General features: G+C 61.5%; 1 protein-coding gene across 1 annotated transcript; it reads left to right on the forward strand.

The window, feature by feature from the left end:
- Window positions 1–2,481: 2,481 nt before the first annotated feature.
- Window positions 2,482–18,497, forward strand: COL1A1 (collagen type I alpha 1 chain). The gene is made up of 51 exons (XM_006105260.3): window positions 2,482–2,708; window positions 4,209–4,403; window positions 4,542–4,576; window positions 4,669–4,704; window positions 4,794–4,895; window positions 5,701–5,769; window positions 6,022–6,066; window positions 6,217–6,270; window positions 6,429–6,482; window positions 6,986–7,039; window positions 7,157–7,210; window positions 7,543–7,596; window positions 7,684–7,728; window positions 7,847–7,900; window positions 8,016–8,060; window positions 8,233–8,286; window positions 8,545–8,643; window positions 8,729–8,773; window positions 8,871–8,969; window positions 9,092–9,145; window positions 9,276–9,383; window positions 9,501–9,554; window positions 9,867–9,965; window positions 10,149–10,202; window positions 10,292–10,390; window positions 10,950–11,003; window positions 11,136–11,189; window positions 11,295–11,348; window positions 11,449–11,502; window positions 11,899–11,943; window positions 12,034–12,132; window positions 12,403–12,510; window positions 12,882–12,989; window positions 13,169–13,222; window positions 13,427–13,480; window positions 13,713–13,820; window positions 13,906–13,959; window positions 14,076–14,129; window positions 14,273–14,434; window positions 14,520–14,627; window positions 14,789–14,896; window positions 15,009–15,062; window positions 15,168–15,275; window positions 15,681–15,734; window positions 15,847–15,954; window positions 16,276–16,329; window positions 16,649–16,756; window positions 16,848–17,130; window positions 17,253–17,443; window positions 17,717–17,959; window positions 18,078–18,497. Exons 1-51 carry the CDS (start codon window positions 2,618–2,620, stop codon window positions 18,222–18,224), a joined length of 4,380 nt encoding a protein of 1,459 aa, XP_006105322.1. The 5' UTR covers window positions 2,482–2,617; the 3' UTR covers window positions 18,225–18,497.
- Window positions 18,498–19,047: the final 550 nt, after the last annotated feature.

Here is a 19,047-nt window from a genome sequence, read left to right on the forward strand (position 1 = left end):
CCCCCTTCCCTCTCCCCAGTCTCAAGCCCTCAGTCCTGGCCAAGGAGGCCCAGCCAGGCTGGGAGGAGACCCCAAGCACATTCTTCCTCTCGCTGTCATGCTGCAGAAATTAAAGACACATCTTCGGGCTGGGCACCCGCCAAGCGTTTCAAGTCAAAAAGTGGCAGAGAAGGCCCTGGGCCTCAGCTCTGTGCCACGTGTGAAGGATGCTCAGAAGCCCTCTGCCTGGAGCCCCTGGGGTGGGAGTCTGACATTGGCCAGTGGGGCGGTGGCTGGGTGGCTGTCACATGCACCCCCCCACCCCCAGGGGTCCCTGGACGCCCTTCAGAACTCCAGGCCCACGATGTAGCAACTTCCAAGCCACATCTCTGAGGCTTCATCTCTTTTTAAGGGGGTTCGAGGGGGTGGGAGAGCCTGGACAGGGAGCACGTGGGGAGGGGGCTGTAGGCACCAGGCCTTCTGGTGGAGAACGCTCAGCAAGCAGGGAGGTGGCCAGGTCACACCAGCTGTCGCCCCAAGCCTGTGACACCCTGCCCCAGATGACCAGTCTAAAGGGTTGACCTTCCTGAGGAACGAGACCCTCACGCTCTGCTGGGGGGCACCCCTTGCCCACACCCCACACTGGAGGTTAAAGGAACTGCCATCTCAGCACCTCAGCCCCCTGGTCCTGCCCTGCAGTCGCTGGCACTAGGCGGGGGCAGCCCCTGGGCCACAGTTGGTGCCACATGGTGGGGATAATTGATGAAGGCCCAGCCTCTCTGGAAACTCTATATTTTCCCTTTAATTATAGCCCCTGCCGTCCCCTCCACAGCCCCACCCGCACCGCTCATCCTGGCTGCCCACGGCCTACGTGGCTCCCTCCCCTTCTCTTCCCCTGGTCTTTTTTTTCCCTTTGCCTTCGTTGCACAAAACCACCTGGGGGAGGGCGTGGAAAGGGGCGGGGGGGGGGGAGGCAAAGGAATCTTGGATGGTTTGGGGGAGGAGGGACTCCCCGCTTCCACGTTTGCAGCTCTGGAGCGATGGGGGCGGGGAGCTCTGGGAAAGGATAGGCATTGATGGACACGGCAAAGGGACCCCCATTGCCTCTCCTGGGCCCACAGATTCTGGCAGGACCAGGGCCTGGACAGGGTTGGGGTTGGGATGGAACACTGCTGGGAGGTGGGGACATGGAGAAGAAAGGACACTGTCTTCTAGAGGTACCGTCCCCAAATAGAGCCTGTTGTTCTTGGGGTCCCCCCATCCTCTCAGGGTGCCCAGGTGGTTCTCTCCTGGTGCGAGAGGCAGAGAGCAATGCCCTAGGTTTTCAGGAAAGACGTTGGACATGGGCAACAGCCTCTAAAATAAGGTTACTCACCCTCCCCCTGCAATTTCACCCCAAACCCCCAAATACACGTCTCCCCCAGACTCCCACATTCTCCCCTGTGCCCCCAATCCTCAGTCCAGGTACAACCAGGGACAGGGCTCTATGCAGCTCCCACAGGAGCGCCCTGTCTCCAGTGAGGTGGCCTCACCCTGTGCTCCCTCCTGCTTCCCTGTGCTGCACCCGGGTCAGGGCCACAGCAGACCCTACCCCAGGGCGCTTTCCTAAGCCACCAGCCGCCACAGCCTTTCCCAGTGTAAACTCACCCCCCTGGGCTGGAAGGGTCCGAGCAATTGCCCACCCAAACCGTGTTGCCCCCTCACTCAGCACCAAAGCTTCTCTCTGAAGAGACCACCAAGTCCAATTTCTCACCCAGGGCCTCGGCCTCCCCACCCCATCTCCCTCACTCCGCCTGGGGTCTGGGAGCCCGTGTTCGAGTCTGGGAGCTGCGGGCATGGTAGAAGGACCGACATCCTCGAAAAACCCCTCTCGCCAGCATCTCTCCAAGTAGCTGATTCTTAATGTCTATAAAGGCGTCTCTAACGTGTTCCCCAAATATTCCTAAGCTCCATACCCAAGCCACACCAGAAGACACCCCTAAACAGGCACATCTTTTTAATTCTCGGGTTCTCCTGTTTTAGAGGGTCCCAGCCGGCCTCTTCATACCCATCCCTTCGCTCTTGCCACGCTGTCTGGGGGGCGGGGGGTGCGTGAGGCATGGCCAGAAGGACCCTCTCCCAACCACCCCCAATCCTTCCACCTTTGGGAGGCTCCCACCCTGCTCTCCAATTCCAGTTCTTCCAGATTGGGGGTCCCAGGAAGAAAGCAGAAGGGGCTCCCCTGCCCACTCTTTAGCCCACACTACATTGAGGACCTAGCCGCACCCCAGCAGTAGCATCTCTAGCCCGGGCTGGCCTGGGGGGCTGGGGAGGCAGAGCTGCGAAGGGGGGAGATGTGCGGTGGACTCCCCTTCTCTTCCCTCCTCCTCCTCCTCTCGGTTCCAACTCCCAAATTGGGGGCCGGGCCAGGCAGCTGTGATTGGCTGGGGGACGGGCGGCCGGCTCCCCCTCTCCTAGGGGCCGGGTTCCTCCCCACTCGCCGTCGGGATGGTATAAAAGGGGCCCGGGCCACCGGTCGGAGCAGACGGGAGTTTCTCCTCCGGGTCGGAGCAGGAGGCACGCGGACTGTGAGGCCACGCATGAGCGGACGCTAACCCCCACCCCAGCCGCAAAGAGTCTACATGTCTAGGGTCTAGACATGTTCAGCTTTGTGGACCTCCGGCTCCTGCTCCTCTTAGCGGCCACCGCCCTCCAGACGCACGGCCAAGAGGAGGGCCAAGAAGAAGACAGTAAGTCCCAAACTTTGCAGAGTCCGGGGCTGCTTGGTGTCGCAACCTGCGCCCGGTCCCGGGAGTTCGCCACTGAAACGGAGACTCGGGGTGCTCCGGGGACTCGGAAGGGGGTGCGGAGGGCGCTTCTCTGGCACCCTGGGAGGGAGGGGAACGCACCCTGGGTGGGGATGGTGGGGATGAACGCCCCCGGGAGCGGGAGTGGAGGATGGAGCGCCACTTGCGTTAGCACAGGCGGGGGTCCTGAGCGCACACGGTGGGGTACCGCCGGGGAAAAGGGGGTCTGAGCGCGGGACGCGGGGAGAGTCCGTCGAAGATGGGATGGGGGCGCCGAGCTAGGCATTTGGAGCCCAAGATGTAAAAACCATCAGGAAGGCTGTGGGATGATTCATAGGGAAAGATTGTTTGCCCTCTGCAGGCTAGACAGTGTTGCTGGGGCCGCGGGGGTGCTGGGCCGCGGGGGGAGGGGGCGCAGAGCGTGGGCGGGTTGGAGGATGAGAAACTTGGGAGAGGACTGGGCAGGGCGGGGGTCCTTGCGCCCTCTGCTGATCAAGATTGAGAACCGTTCCTCCCTGTCCCGCGCTTCCCCGCGCAGGGGCTGGAGCGGGAAGCGGGGGTTATTGCGGAGTGTGAACCCCACCTCTAGACCTAGAAAATAAAGCTGGCCGCGGGGTGGCCCCTGACTCTAAAAGAAGCGTCCGATCCAGGGAAATTGTTTAGTGCTGCCGCCACCTAGTGGCCGTCTGGGTAGACGCTGGTGCGGTGGCCGGGTTAACTACATCACTAGTTGCGGACTTGTTGGTTCTTTGGCTGCGGGGTGACCCAGAGGCACTGGCTGGCTTTGGGAAACGGGGGTTGCCCCAGAGAGAAGGTTTTGGATACGTCTGGGCGCTGGAGGTTTGGGCGTATCCAACTCTGGGGGTAAATTTCAAGTCTCTGGGCGGGACCCCGCGCCAACCAGCCCCGCCCCATCCTCGTAGCCCCGCCCACGCCATCCCACCTGCCTGGGGAATCGGGAGGAATGGGGGCTGGACCTCCCATCTCTCCTCCCACCCCCCCCTCCTCCGGGCGCCATCCAGACCCCTCCCCACCAGCCTGCCCTCGGGATGGGGCCCCTCCTGTTCCCTCTCTCCTCCCCCTCCCCTCCCCGCCCCCCAACCCAATGGCTTTTTATTTCCCTTGGCCTCAGCGCCAATGGGCTGAGGTCGGAGTTGGACGCAACCCCCGCCTAAAGCTTTGTTTAAATTCCTGAGAACTGGAAAGAGTTATAGCGGCTCTGGCGAGGCGCCTCGGCGCTGTCACTGGCGCTGATGAGGAGCAGATGAGCTTATGAGCTTTTAAGGATTTGGGGAGAGGAGGAGGGGGAGGAGGAGGCGGGAAACGGAAAATCTAAATATGTCTCCAAGACGGAGGGGACGGCGGGGAGGGTTGGGATCCCTGGAGCTCGGCGGCGGGGGCTCGGGCGCCGCTGACGGCCCCGCGTCCCCCGTCTCGCCGCAGTCCCACCAGTCACCTGCGTACAGAACGGCATCAGGTACCACGACCGAGAAGTATGGAAACCCGAGGTCTGTCAGATCTGCGTCTGCGACAATGGCAACGTGTTGTGCGATGACGTGATCTGCGAGGACACCAAGAACTGCCCCGGCGCCGTAGCCCCCCCGGGCGAGTGCTGCCCGGTCTGCCCCGACGGCGAGGGTACGGCTCCTCTGCGCCTGGGGCTGGGGCCGGGGCTGGGGAGGGCGGGGGAGCGGCCCCGGCCCAAGCCTTGGAGGTCTTTGCGGCCGGTGCACCCGAGCAAACCCTGCCTCTAACCCGCGCTTCTTCTCCCCCTAGTGTCGCCTACGGATCTAGAAACCGCAGGAGTCGAGGTAATCCTCTGCCCTCCACGTGCGCCACCCCTCCCCTGGCTCCCCATGGCCCTCCCTTCTCTAACCCACTTTCTTCTCTCCCAACCCCAAAGGGACCCAAGGGAGACACCGGCCCCCGAGGCCCGAGGGTAAGAAGCGTGGCGCTTTGGGCAGTGGCGGGCTGACGGTGGGCGTGGCTCCTGGCCTGTGCTCACCCGCCTGCCCTCTCCCGCTCCAGGGACCCGCAGGCCCCCCTGGCCGAGATGGCATCCCTGGACAGCCTGGTCTTCCCGGACCCCCCGGGCCCCCCGGACCTCCTGGACCCCCTGGCCTCGGAGGAGTAAGTGGCGAGTGCCCCTCTCCTCCCTCCCCACCCCCGGTGTTTGGTTTGTTTTGGCAGATGGCATTCTTTATATTTTGAAATAATTTCAAACTTAAAAGAAAAGCTTCCAGAATAGTGCAAAGAACTCTCATATACCCTGCTCAGTGTGTTCCGTTCGCTTTATCAGTCTCTGTCTATATATACATATAATTATGGTTCTTTTTCTTTCTGGACCGTTTGTTTGGGAGTGAGTTGCTGGTAGTATGTCCCTTTGTTCCTAAATTCATTAGTGGTTATTTCTTGAAGAAAAAAAAAAAAAAGAACATTCTCTTCAGGCCCATTGCACAATGATTACATTTTGGAAATTTAACATTGATGCAATACTATACTTAATACACCGTCCCTATTCAAATTTCACCCATGTCCTATTCTATAGCATTATTTTTTTCCAATTCCAGGATCCAATCCCGGATCATGAATTGCATTTTATTATTATGTCTCCTTAGTTTTCCTTTCATCGGGAACATTCCTCAGACTTCTTTTTTTTTTTTTTTTTGTCTTTCATGACACTGAGGTTTTTGAAGAGCCCATTTGTTTGGGAAACTGTCCCTCAGTTTGGGCTGGTCGGCTGCGTCTTCATGACCAGATTCCACGGATGTGTTTTTGGCAGGACGCTCTCACACGTGATGTTGTCCTGCTTCGTGCATCCCATCGGGAGGCACATGATGTCCGTTTGTCCCATGATTGGTGCCGTCTCCTGCCTTTCAACTCACTGTCCTGACCCCACTTTCTCATACGCTCTCTCTGTTTTTTTTCCCCCTAGAACTTTGCTCCCCAGATGTCTTATGGCTATGACGAGAAATCAGCTGGAGTTTCCGTGCCCGGTCCCATGGTGAGCCACCAGGGGGAGTAGAGATGACAGAAGAAGAGCCGATGGGGATCCACACCAGATGGGCCAGTGATGGCATAGGGGGGTGGCAGAGATCACCTAGGAGGGTCAAGATGACCACTGGGACCTCAGAGCCCAGAGAGGATCAAGGCAACTGGGTGGTCCCAAGAGGAACCCATGGGAGACAGCAAGACTACACCCTTGTTGCACCTTCCCACAGAGATGTCATCAGCGCCTCCTTTTCTTCTTCTATAGGGTCCTTCTGGTCCTCGTGGTCTCCCTGGCCCCCCTGGCTCACCTGTGAGTATCCGGGGTATCTTCACACACCATCTTGAGCTTTGGGCTTTTAGCGGGAGGATTGGGATGAAGGATTGGGATCTCTTGGTGAGATGGGAGAAGGTTGGCGGGGACCTGCCCTTCTAACCCCACCCCTCTCTCCTTGTCCTCCAGGGTCCCCAAGGTTTCCAAGGCCCCCCTGGTGAGCCTGGCGAGCCTGGCGCTTCAGTAAGTGCCCCCTCCCCAACGTGTCCTCTGTGTACAAATACACCTCCCTCTGCAGACACATGGATTCTCCATTCCCATCTGGAGTCGTCCTTACCTCCTTTCCCTCCCTTTTTCCTTATCCTGGTAATGGTAACCTCCTCTCCTCCTATCTCCTCTAGGGTCCCATGGGTCCCCGTGGTCCTCCTGGCCCCCCTGGCAAGAACGGAGATGATGTAAGTGGCCACCATGAGAAGACACCACCTGACCCTCACTGCCTCTCTGAGCTAGGGCCCTATACTCCCCACCCAGTGCCCCACCGCCTTTGGGGGTAATACCCAGAGGAAAGGGGGAAGTTCACCCCGATGCACAGGACTGCCCTTCAACAATGATCTTCACCCTTTGTGGGATGTTTTTCCTTTCTCTCCACTGTAAGCAAATCCCACCCCTGCCCCTCAGGGCAAGTGACTTCCTTAAGCTTCATTGCTCTGGGCACCCCAGGTCTGCTTTCCATATGATGAGATTAAAATGCTGGTGACAGAAATAAACAGAAATTCCTTTGGAGGGAATTAAAATTCACCAAACAAGGGTTTCATGGTAGATTTAGATTGCACTCTAAATTCAAAGATAAAGCTCTGCGCCCCTAAGCCTGACCTTCAACAATCCCAAGAAGATTCAGACCCTCCACACGTTTCCAGCCCAGGGACATGGGCATGAAGGCCTTTTCTCTCCCTCTCAGGGTGAAGCTGGAAAGCCTGGTCGTCCTGGCGAGCGTGGGCCTCCTGGACCTCAGGTGAGCAAGACAGTGTGGCCAGCCCCCAGCTCTCCTGTATTTGGGCTTCGTTTGGGATCTGTGTCCAGAGTGGTGGTGTCTTCTAATGGCCCTGCCTTTCTTTTCTTTTCCTTCCAGGGTGCTCGGGGATTGCCCGGAACAGCTGGTCTCCCTGGAATGAAGGGACACAGAGTAAGTCTGCTATGAGTCACCTAAGCTCCCAACGTCCCAGCATCCCACCATTCCAACCCCTTCCCCAAAGGTCCCTGGTGTGTGTCATGGTGGGAGGCAGCCACGGAAGTCCCAAGGGACAGAGAGTAGACATCCAAAGGAACTTACATCCATTGGGAAAGAAATTCTGAGAAGGGGATTGGATGAGATCTTGGGCCAGTTGGGTTGAGTCTAGCTCAGAGACAGGGCAATGTCTGTGGTGAGCTCCCGAGGCTCCTTCTCAGGTCTGGGTGGGTGTCAAGGTGACCCTCCTCCTCCACAGAGTCTTACCTGCTCCCTCCTTTCTATCTTAGGGTTTCAGTGGTTTGGATGGTGCCAAGGGAGATGCTGGTCCAGCTGGTCCCAAGGTAAGAGGCTGTCTGAATGTCATGGTCCTCCCCGTCCCGCCCAGTCCCACCCTGGAGCAATGCCTAATTCTGTTCTCTGCTCTATAGGGTGAGCCTGGTAGCCCTGGTGAAAATGGAGTTCCTGGTCAGATGGTGAGTGTGTCCAGTTCTAGAAGGAAGAGAGGGAGCAGGGTGTGTGGGGCACAATGGGAGCTTGAGGGAAATGGGTGGTCCCTCCATCTCACTTGGTTTTTCTTGGTTTTGTTGCCAGGGCCCCCGTGGTCTGCCTGGTGAGAGAGGTCGCCCTGGAGCCCCTGGCCCTGCTGTAAGTACTCCTGGTCCCTTGGGGGATCCCTGGGCTCTGGAAGGAGTCTCCCAGGAGCTACAAGGACTGGCCAATGCTCAGTGGATGTAACCGAGGCTTCCTCCCTCTGCTACAGGGTGCTCGTGGAAATGATGGTGCTACTGGTGCTGCTGGACCCCCTGTAAGTGTGGCCCCTAGACCTCAGCGCCTGGGAGTGGGCAGGGTCTCAGTGTGAGCTCTTGGGGATAACACTGGAGATGGGCCATGTTGGTCTGAACCCCAAGACCTCTTCTGTCCCAGGGTGTGACTGGAAGCTGCCACTTTCCTTGCTAACATCTCCTCTTCATTCACAGGGTCCTACTGGTCCTGCTGGTCCTCCTGGATTCCCTGGTGCTGTTGGTGCTAAGGTGAGACCCCTGCCCTCCTCTGAGCATGGCTCCCATGGGCCAAGGTGTCTCCTTGCTCCCCAAACCAGAGGGACCCAGAGTGGCAAGAGAGAAGTCCACTCCCCAACACCTTTGTCCTGGGGTCCCTTTCTCTGATCTTGGAGTCCTGACTCTTGGTCTCCTGTCCCTACCCTTCACCCCCACCCCTCACTCCCCACCTTCCAAAGGTGAGGTTGGGCTGCCAGGGTGGCTCCTGACATGTCCTTTCTTCCCATCCAGGGTGAAGCTGGTCCCCAAGGTTCCCGAGGCTCTGAAGGTCCCCAGGGTGTGCGTGGTGAACCCGGCCCCCCTGGCCCTGCTGGTGCTGCTGGCCCTGCTGTAAGTATTGCTTCCTCGGTGCCCCATGCCCCTCCCCAACTCAGAGTCCTTGACTGTCACTCACCCGCCTCTTTCTGTGCCACAGGGAAACCCTGGTGCTGATGGACAGCCTGGTGCTAAAGGTGCCAATGTAAGTGTCCTGCAGGTTTCAGAGCTGCCCCTGGTGCCCACCTCCCACCTGCCCTGTGCCCTTCACTGGTAGACTCAACTTGTTCTGCCCCCTACAGGGCGCTCCTGGTATTGCTGGTGCTCCTGGCTTCCCTGGTGCCCGAGGCCCCTCTGGACCCCAGGGCCCCAGCGGTGCCCCTGGCCCCAAGGGTAACAGCGTAAGTGCTACTCTCTTACTTCTGCCCCATTCTGCACTGGCTCCAGTGTGGCCCTTGTCTGGGGGTCAAGGCCAACTGAGCACCCCAACTTATGGCTCATCCTCTTCTCTTCCCCCACACAGGGTGAACCTGGTGCTCCCGGAAACAAAGGAGACACTGGCGCCAAGGGAGAGCCCGTAAGTCCCCCTGCAGCTCAGCCCGTCTGCCTGGGAGGAGATCCAGGGAGGCCCAGCCTCAGCCAGCTGGGGAGCGGGCACCCGGAGGGCCCCTCACTACAGGCTGTCCCCTCCTCTCTGCTGTCTCCAGGGCCCCACTGGTATTCAAGGACCCCCTGGCCCTGCTGGAGAGGAAGGAAAGCGAGGAGCCCGAGGTGAACCCGGACCTGCCGGCCTGCCCGGACCCCCTGGCGAGCGTGTAAGAGCCCCCTTCTCTGTCCCCAGTGCCAGCCCGGCGCCCCATGTCTGAGCTCACTGACCTCCTCTCCTCCTGCAGGGTGGACCTGGTAGCCGTGGTTTCCCTCTCCTCCTGCAGGGTGGACCTGGTAGCCGTGGTTTCCCTGGTGCAGATGGCGTTGCTGGCCCCAAGGTAACCTCTCTTTGTGTTTTCAGATGTAGTCACCCCCCCCACACACACACGCACGCACACGCACACGCACACGCACACGCACACGCACACGCACACGCACACGCACACGCACGCAATCACGCACGCTGCCCAGCCCTTGTGCCCCATGCTGTGGCTACAGGCTTCTCTCTCCACACTCGGCCTCACCTTGGCCTTCCCACCTCCAACAATGCCCCCCAAAGCCCCCCACTTCCCTGGGAGGAAGCAGATGCTGGCCCCTGGGAAAGAGGCCTAGGCCTGAGACCCTAATTGTTCCTGTGACCCCCCAACCAGGGCCCCGCTGGCGAACGTGGTTCTCCTGGCCCCGCTGGCCCCAAAGGCTCTCCTGGTGAAGCTGGTCGCCCCGGTGAAGCTGGTCTGCCTGGTGCCAAGGTGAGACCCCAGCCCTCTGCCCAGCTGGCCCGGCCCCTGCCTGTCCTGTGTTGGCTCGGGGATGAGGTCTCTGGAGCAGGACCACGGACCTGCCATCTGGAGTGCCCCCTGCCCAGCCTCCACTGTCCTCCTCCCCGCCCCTCCGAACCTCTCCCTCACCCACTCACACCTCTGCTCCCCTAGGGTCTGACTGGCAGCCCTGGCAGCCCCGGTCCTGATGGCAAAACTGGCCCCACTGTAAGTATCACTCCCCCCTGAACCCCCTCCTCCTCTCCTGACCCCCCACCCCCTGTTCTCACCTCGGCTTTTGTGACTTCCATTCCCAGGGTCCCGCTGGTCAAGATGGTCGCCCCGGACCTCCAGGCCCCCCTGGTGCCCGTGGTCAGGCTGGTGTGATGGGATTCCCTGGACCTAAAGGTGCTGCTGTGAGTATTCAGGGCGGAGCATCACAGAGCCGGGACAGACACACGGGGAGGCGAGAGTCCTGGTTTCTGGGCCCAGCTCTGCCGCTGATTTGCTGTGTGGCCTCAGGCCACTCACGGCCCCTCTCTGGACCCCAGTCTCCCTATTCATAAAATGAAAGACCTCTCCTGACACCACTACCATGGCTCTATCCCTGGAAATAAATATTGTTATTTGCACCCTCCCCACCCCCATACACACACAGAGATGGGTTAGTCCCTTTATATAATAGTTACCCCCAAATCTTGGGGGTTCTTTGAGGTTTGAAAGGAGATATCAGAGGAGATGAAAGCCCTTTGCAGCTCAGGTCACACAGGCATATGATGGGGAGAAGGAGGAGAGATGAGCCGGAAGGGGCCTGTGTCCGAGGGAGAGGCTAAGGGACCAGCAAAGGCATTTCCCCAGGGGCCAGAGCTGGTGGATAGAAAGTCCCTTTAAAAATTCCACTCCGAGTGAACAGGAGGGACCTGGGACGCCCTGCTCTCCCACTGCAGCCGCTCAACCCTGACTCTTTCCCCCCAGGGAGAACCCGGCAAAGCTGGAGAGCGAGGTGTTCCCGGACCCCCCGGCGCTGTGGTAAGCATCTTCCCCTTCCTCCTTGCTGCCCATCACTAGGGCCCCAGGACCCCCAGCCCCAGGCCCGCCCACCTGCCCCTCTTCCTCCAGCCACCTCACCACCCTGAGTTCTTCTTTGCTCTCCCCCCACAGGGTCCTGCTGGCAAAGACGGAGAAGCTGGAGCTCAGGGAGCCCCTGGCCCTGCTGTAAGTGGCCCTGCAGGGAGGCCTGCGCGGGCGCAGGGGGGCAGCAGCGGGGCGACACCTGCCGCGCCTCTCCTGGGCCTTTCTGACCACATTCTCCCCTGACAGGGCCCTGCTGGTGAGAGAGGAGAACAAGGCCCTGCTGGCTCCCCCGGATTCCAGGTGAGGCCTCACAGCTGTCAGGGAGCCGGTTGGGAGTTCCCCTTTGTTCTCTTCTGAATTCTAATCCCCTTCTCTCCCCTCCCCCATCTCCCACCTCCAGGGTCTCCCTGGCCCCGCTGGTCCTCCCGGTGAAGCAGGCAAACCCGGTGAACAGGTAAGAGGCAGGGATACAGGGAATACAGAGGGAGGGGCTGGCCTCCGAGCTAACTAGACACCGGCAGCTGGAGGGATAATGGTTAGACACCAGGCAGGACTTCCCACCATGAAGGGAGCAGCACAGAGGGAAGCAGGCAGCTGCGCCTGTGCAGGACGCGCTCTGGAAGGAGCTGCTCGGCTGCTAGTCTGCATGACTTCTGCTTAGAGATGCTGGAACTTTCCTTCAACCCAAAGTTGGGGGCGTAGAGAATAGAGGGGTGATCCTAGTTCAGTGCCACAAAGGCTCTGGTCTCTCATCGCAGAGCCTGGGCCACCCCCCGGCAGGAGGGCAGGTGCTTTCTAGGGCTGAGGCCCGGTGGCCTTTGCTCACTGTCTGTCCCTCCCTCCCCCTCAGGGTGCTCCTGGAGACCTCGGTGCCCCTGGCCCCTCTGGAGCAAGAGTAAGTAGAGCCTCTGCCGCTCCCATCCATGCCCCGGGCTGGCTGCCTCTGGAGCCACCATCATGAGTCCCGCCCTTGCTCTCCTCCTAGGGCGAGAGAGGTTTCCCTGGAGAGCGTGGTGTGCAAGGTCCCCCCGGCCCCGCTGGTCCCCGCGGATCCAATGGTGCCCCTGGCAACGATGGTGCTAAGGTAAGGACAGCACAGGGACCGGGTCTCACCCCTCCTGCGGCCGGGGACACCTGGCTGTGACCAAAGCCACCTAGATGTGAGGGAGGGGTGGGGGACCCTGCTGGGGTGGGGTCCAGGTGCAGCCTGAAGTGCTGGCTGTGAGCCTTTACTCTCCGCGGGTGCCTGTCCCAGGCCTCGAAACCAAGCCGGGGAGATATTAGGAGGGGCTCAAGGCTATGACGTCATCCTGGAAGCCCAGGCCTCACTCCAATCCTCTTGGTTGCCACTTAGGGTGATGCTGGTGCCCCTGGAGCCCCCGGCAGCCAGGGTGCCCCTGGCCTTCAGGGAATGCCTGGTGAACGAGGTGCAGCTGGTCTTCCAGGCCCAAAGGGTGACAGAGTAAGTCCAGCCCCGTGTGGTTCCCCTCCTCTGTCTACTCTGGACCCCTCGGCCTCTCTCTCCCCTCCCTGCCATCTTCCCCTCCGGCCTTTGTGCTAATGAATCCTCTGTCTGTGGTCCAGGCCCTTCTCTCCCCATGAGTTGCCTTGGCAACGAGAGGTGGGGCTTCCTCCTGGATGGGGGACTCCCTTGTTCATCCCTCTACACAAGGCAGGGCCTCTTACCCTCTGCCAGCACCTTTTCCTCGGAAACGTTTTGGGTCCTGGGCGCGGGGGCAGGGCAGAGCTGGGGCGGGTCCCAGACACCAGCCAGACACGCTAGGCCGCCTCCTGGCTCCACGCTGCAAGTCTCAGGCTGTCCCATGTTTCTAGGGCGATGCTGGTCCCAAAGGTGCTGACGGTGCTCCTGGCAAAGATGGTGTCCGAGGTCTGACTGGTCCCATCGGTCCTCCTGGCCCTGCTGGTGCCCCTGGTGACAAGGTGAGTGGCTGCCTCCTTACTGTCTTCCCTAACGCAGCTTTCCCAGGAGGCCTGGGCGTGGCTCGGAGCTGACAACCTGAAGGCGGGGAATCTGAAGGGAGGGAGGCGCTCCTGGGGTTAGTCTGCCAGGAGTACGCAGGGAGGACCCTGACCCTGAGCCTCTTGTCGCCCCCCTTCAGGGTGAAACAGGTCCTAGCGGCCCTGCTGGTCCCACTGGAGCGCGTGGTGCCCCCGTAAGTACAGAGTGAACGCCTCATCCTTGGCCCTTCTCTCCCTCCGCCCGTCCCCCAGCCCTTCCTACCCTCCTCCACCTCTGCTGTCATCCCTGGCCCCCGGAGAATGCTCCTCAGGGCCCCCCTCCTCGCCTGTCCCTCCAGCGCCCCCTCCCGCCTCCCCCACACCAGGGCATCTCTCCAGTTTGCCTCCTTGTCTTCTAGGGAGACCGTGGTGAGCCTGGTCCCCCTGGCCCTGCTGGCTTCGCTGGCCCCCCTGTGAGTATCAAGACTCCCTTCATTTCTTCTCACCAACTGGGACCGGGGGCCTTGGGGGCCTGGATGAAGATAGAAGCAGCGTCCTGAGTCTGGAGGGGGAAGGGGCTGGGATGTCTCCCATTCAAGTATCTTCCTGCCCCGAGTAGCTGCCCCAGCCCAGCAGCTGACTTGTGACACTGCTACATCCCTCCCCTCTACTCACCACTCCCTCCTCCTCCTCCTCCTCCTCCAGGGTGCTGATGGCCAACCTGGTGCTAAAGGCGAACCCGGTGATGCTGGTGCTAAAGGCGATGCTGGTCCCGCTGGCCCTGCTGGACCCGCCGGCCCCCCTGGCCCCATTGTGAGTATCCCGCCCTCGGCCCCGAGCTGCCACAGGCCTGGACCCCGGGCTGGCCCAGCCTTGACGCCTCTGTGCTCCCCTCCAGGGTAACGTTGGTGCTCCTGGACCCAAAGGTGCCCGCGGCAGCGCTGGTCCCCCTGTGAGTAGCTCACTCCGAGTGTCTGCTGGGCTCCCCGGCTGGTTTGGAGGAAGGGGCGGCTGGGCCAGGTAAGGGTGCCCTTCTCCTCCTGACTTCGTCCTTGTCCTCTCGGCTAGGGTGCTACTGGTTTCCCTGGTGCTGCTGGCCGCGTCGGTCCCCCCGGCCCCTCTGTGAGTATCCCGGGTGGAGACTCTGCTGCTGGGAGGGGTGGGGCTGGGGGCACCGGCTGTCAGAAGCGTCCTGGGCCTGACGGAGGCCCCAGGGATGCTCTGGAATCCGGTGGAATCTGACAGCCCCTCTTCTCCTTGTCCAGGGAAATGCTGGACCCCCTGGCCCTCCTGGCCCTGCTGGCAAAGAAGGCGGCAAAGGCCCCCGTGGTGAGACCGGCCCCGCTGGACGTCCCGGTGAAGTTGGTCCCCCCGGCCCCCCTGGCCCTGCTGGCGAGAAAGGATCCCCTGGCTCTGATGGACCTGCTGTAAGTGCCCGCTCCGGAGGGGCCTGCGGTGGGAGAGTGGTCCCTGGCCACGGCAGGGCCCCTCACCGCTGTCGGCCTCCCACAGGGCTCCCCCGGAACCCCTGGACCTCAAGGCATTGCTGGACAGCGTGGTGTGGTCGGCCTGCCCGGTCAGCGAGGAGAACGAGGCTTCCCCGGTCTTCCTGGCCCCTCTGTGAGTGCCCCCTCACCTTGGGGGACCCCGAGAGGATCTGTCATAGGACTCGGAGGGTGCAGGATGGGGGGTGGAGCCAGCAAAGACCAATGTGCTAGCTGACCAGGGGGCTCTCAGGACCCCCCACCCCGTCTCTGGCCTGACTCTTTCTTCTACCTAAGGGCGAACCTGGCAAACAAGGTCCTTCTGGCTCCAGTGGCGAACGTGGCCCCCCTGGTCCCATGGGCCCCCCTGGATTGGCTGGACCCCCTGGCGAGTCTGGACGTGAGGTAAGCGGTCGCCAGCCCGGTGCGATGCCAGTGCCCACCGCAGGGCCATGGGGGCCTTGGCCTGAGCCTCCCTCCCACTGGCTGATGCCGACCTCTCTCCCACTCCCTGCAGGGATCACCTGGTGCCGAGGGCTCCCCCGGACGAGATGGATCTCCTGGCCCCAAGGTGAGACGGCTGCGCCCCCCAGGCCACAGCCGCGTCTGCTGCTCCCCCGGCCCCACCAGGCCCTTCATCTGGGGCTGACCGGCCTCTGCTCCTCTCCCCTCCCAGGGTGACCGTGGTGAGACCGGCCCTGCTGGACCCCCGGGCGCTCCTGGCGCTCCTGGTGCCCCTGGCCCAGTCGGCCCTGCTGGCAAGAGTGGCGACCGTGGTGAGACTGTAAGTAGCTGGGCTCCCGCTGGCTGCTTCGGGTCAGGCCGGGACTCTCTGAGCCGCTAGGGTCCTGCAGGCGGACATCTGACCTCAACCAGGCGGGGGGAGGACTGGAGGTCTTGCAAGGGGGCCAGGCCCTTGGCTCCCCGGAGAACAGCCACAGCTCAGCCTCGAGGCCCCTCCCCACAGGGCCCGTAGCCTCTGAGGATGGAGTTGTCCCCAGTTAACTGCCCAGCTTACACAAAGCCTGAATTCCAGTTTCCTCTGGAGCTTGGGAGAGAGGGGCACAGGGGGAAGGATGGGAGGAAAGGGGGATCTGGCCAAGGAGTGGTTTCAGCAGCAGCTGGTGCTGGGCAGCCCTCAGCCCGGGCCTCCCGGGCCGGGATCTAACGCCCTCTCTGCTCTCCCCAGGGTCCTGCTGGTCCTGCTGGCCCCATCGGCCCCGCTGGCGCCCGTGGCCCCGCTGTAAGTCCTGCCCTGGCCCTCGTGTCCTCAGAACCCTGCCCGGGTGTGGACAGCACCCCACTCAGTGCTCACGGACCTTCCTCCTGACATCCTGTCTCCTCCACACTTCTAGGGACCCCAAGGCCCCCGTGGTGACAAGGGTGAGACAGGCGAACAGGGCGACAGAGGCATCAAGGGTCACCGTGGTTTCTCCGGCCTCCAGGGTCCCCCTGGCCCTCCTGTGAGTACCTCCCCCAGCCCCAGCTGCCATCGAGTCTTCTCTTACCCTCTCCCCAGGCCTTGCTGTGTGATGGGGGGTGGGGGTGGGGGGGACTTTGGCTCAATTTCCCCCCTCTGGATAGTCATTCTCACTTCTCCCTAGTGAGGACTGGGATCCGAAGATTTGTGGGCATTTCCAAGGCGCTTCTGAGAGGGCAAAGGGTGTATATGGAAGGCCTGTGGGCGGGGTCTCAGCCTCTAGACTCCCTGATTGATGGGGTGGGGCAGGTTGCTGGCCGCACTGACCCACAACGGGCCTGAATCGCCTTTGTGTCTCCCTCAGGGCTCTCCTGGTGATCAAGGTCCCTCTGGAGCTTCTGGTCCCGCTGGTCCCCGTGTAAGTCTTGCCTTCTACCTCCTCTTCTTGGGCCCCAAGTCCAGGTTCACGTCAGGGTCCTTGGCCTGGGACACAGGTGCTCCTCACCTCTCTGGAGAAGGGTCCAGAGACAGGGGCTGGGGGAGGGGAAGCAGAGTCCTAAGCCATCTCCCCAGCCTTGGGCATCCCCCACCCACCCCTTCCTCCCCCGGGGCTCCTGGCCCAGCGGTGGGAATGAGCAGTGATGAGCGCCAGGCGGGGAGGGTGGCGGGCTGCTCCCCAGCGTGGGGTGGTCCTGTGCTTCCGGGCAGACTGTCTTTAACCATCGTCCCCTCTGCAGGGTCCCCCCGGCTCTCCCGGTGCTGCTGGCAAAGATGGTCTCAACGGTCTCGCCGGCCCCATCGGCCCCCCTGGTCCTCGTGGTCGCACTGGTGATGCTGGTCCTGTTGTACGTAGCTCCCCGTCCTGTCTGCTCGTGGCCCTTCAGCCCTGAGATGCTCAAACCCCGGAGAACCCCACTCTCATCCCTTTCCTTGCAGGGTCCCCCCGGCCCTCCCGGCCCTCCCGGTCCCCCTGGTCCTCCCAGCGGCGGTTTCGACTTCAGCTTCATGCCCCAGCCACCTCAAGAGAAGGCCCACGATGGTGGCCGCTACTACCGGGCCGATGATGCCAATGTGGTCCGTGACCGTGACCTCGAGGTGGACACCACCCTCAAGAGCCTGAGCCAGCAGATCGAGAACATCCGGAGCCCCGAAGGCAGCCGCAAGAACCCCGCCCGCACCTGCCGCGACCTCAAGATGTGCCACTCCGACTGGAAGAGCGGTGAGGACACGCCCGCCCGCCCCGTGCCCGTCCTCCCCCTCCTGCCCCAAGGGGTTCCGATGCCCAGGCGCGCCCCGCCTCCCAGGCCTCCCCTGACTCCGCCTCGCCCTGCCCCATCGCAGGAGAATACTGGATTGACCCCAACCAAGGCTGCAACCTGGACGCCATCAAGGTCTTCTGCAACATGGAGACCGGCGAGACCTGCGTGTACCCCACTCAGCCCACCGTGGCCCAGAAGAACTGGTACATCAGCAAGAACCCCAAGGAGAAGAAGCACGTCTGGTTCGGCGAGAGCATGACCGGCGGATTCCAGGTGCGTGAGCTGAACCCCGGAGCCACTCTCACAAGATGGGGGGCGGGGGGCGCAGGAGGGGCGTGAGCGAAGGTCTGGGTGCTCTAGGCCTCTGCTGGGTGTGACGGACAGAGCCGGGGGAGAAGCCGGGGTCCTGCGCCCCTAAGACCGGCTCAGACAGGGGGTGCCTGTGGGAGGTCACGATGCTGTCCGAGGACTCCAGGGGGACGGGGCCAGGACTAGAGGCTCCAGGACGGTCGCTCACTCTCTCTTCGCTCTCCCGGCCTCTTGCAGTTCGAGTATGGCGGCCAGGACTCCGACCCCGCCGATGTGGCCATCCAGCTGACCTTCCTGCGCCTGATGTCCACCGAGGCCTCCCAGAACCTCACCTACCACTGCAAGAACAGCGTGGCCTACCTGGACCAGCAGACAGGCAACCTCAAGAAGTCCCTGCTCCTCCAGGGCTCCAACGAGATCGAGCTCCGGTCCGAGGGCAACAGCCGTTTCACCTACACTGTCACCTACGACGGCTGCACGGTGAGTCCCCGGGGAAGGGCCCCTCTCTGGGCCGTGGCTTTCCAGGCAGGCCCTCGTGCTCCCGCCCCCTCACTCCCACCCGGTGACGCCCCTCTCCCATTGTCTCCCCTCCGCCCAGAGTCACACCGGAGCCTGGGGCAAGACAGTGATCGAATACAAAACCACCAAGACCTCCCGCCTGCCCATCATCGATGTGGCCCCCTTGGACATTGGCGCCCCAGACCAGGAATTCGGCATGAACGTTGGCCCTGTCTGCTTCCTGTAAACTCCCCCCACCCCCATCCGGCTCCCTCCCACCCCACCCCGTGGCCCCTGACCTCGGAAACAGACAAACAACCCAAACTGAACCCCCCCAAAAAGTCAAAAATGGGAACCAATTTCACATGGACTTTGGAAAATTTTTTTTCCCTTTGCATTCATCTCTCAAACTTAGTTTTTATCTTTGACCAACCGAACATGACCAAAAGCCAAAACCACATTCAACCTTACCAAAAACCAAAAAAAAAAAGAATAAATAAATAACTTTTTAAAAAAGGAAGCTTGGTCCACTTGCTTGAAGACCCATGTGGGGATAAGTCCTTTTCTGCCCGTTGGGCGTATGATACCCCAACGCTGCCCTTTCTGCTCCTTTCTCCATGCCTTCTTGGGGCCTCCCCTCCACTGCTCCCCAAATCTAAGTCTCCCCCAAAAGACACAGGAAACCATGCATTGTCTGCCCAGCAACCAAAGGCAATGCTAAAACACCCGAGTGGCCCTCCCTCACCCCGCACCCCCAAGCCCTGGGGGAACCTGGGGTTCTCAGACTGCCAAAGAAGCTTCACCATCTGGGGTCCCCGGGCCTCGCAACATTCCCCTCTTCGTTTTTGAGGAGGGCGTGCCGGGGGGCCACAGGCCCTGCATCGCCTGGTTTGGAGGAAAGTCAGGAGGGGCCACGACAGTGGAAACGTGTCGGTCCTTGTGCGCCAGGGCTGATGGGAGAGACTGCTCCGTTCCTTGTGTAACTGTTGCTGAAAGACTACCTCTCTGTGTGTCACCGGGGCAACCGCGTGGGGGCGGCGGGGGCAGGATGGAAGGGGCTCCCCATTTTA

The sequence above is a fragment of the Myotis lucifugus genome, unplaced genomic scaffold (assembly GCF_000147115.1).
Source record: "Myotis lucifugus unplaced genomic scaffold, Myoluc2.0 scaffold_655, whole genome shotgun sequence".
NCBI lineage: Eukaryota > Metazoa > Chordata > Mammalia > Chiroptera > Vespertilionidae > Myotis > Myotis lucifugus.

What these genes read in the sequence shown, in the direction of transcription:
- COL1A1 (XM_006105260.3), top strand. Translation starts at nt 2,618, where the DNA reads ATGTTCAGCTTTGTGGACCTCCGGCTCCTGCTCCTCTTAGCGGCCACC. An exon ending in CTGGCAAGAACGGAGATGAT is followed by an intron (nt 6,483 to 6,985) that starts GTAAGTGGCCAC and finishes TCTCCCTCTCAG; the next exon opens with GGTGAAGCTGGAAAGCCTGG. An exon ending in CCGGTCTTCCTGGCCCCTCT is followed by an intron (nt 14,628 to 14,788) that starts GTGAGTGCCCCC and finishes CTTCTACCTAAG; the next exon opens with GGCGAACCTGGCAAACAAGG.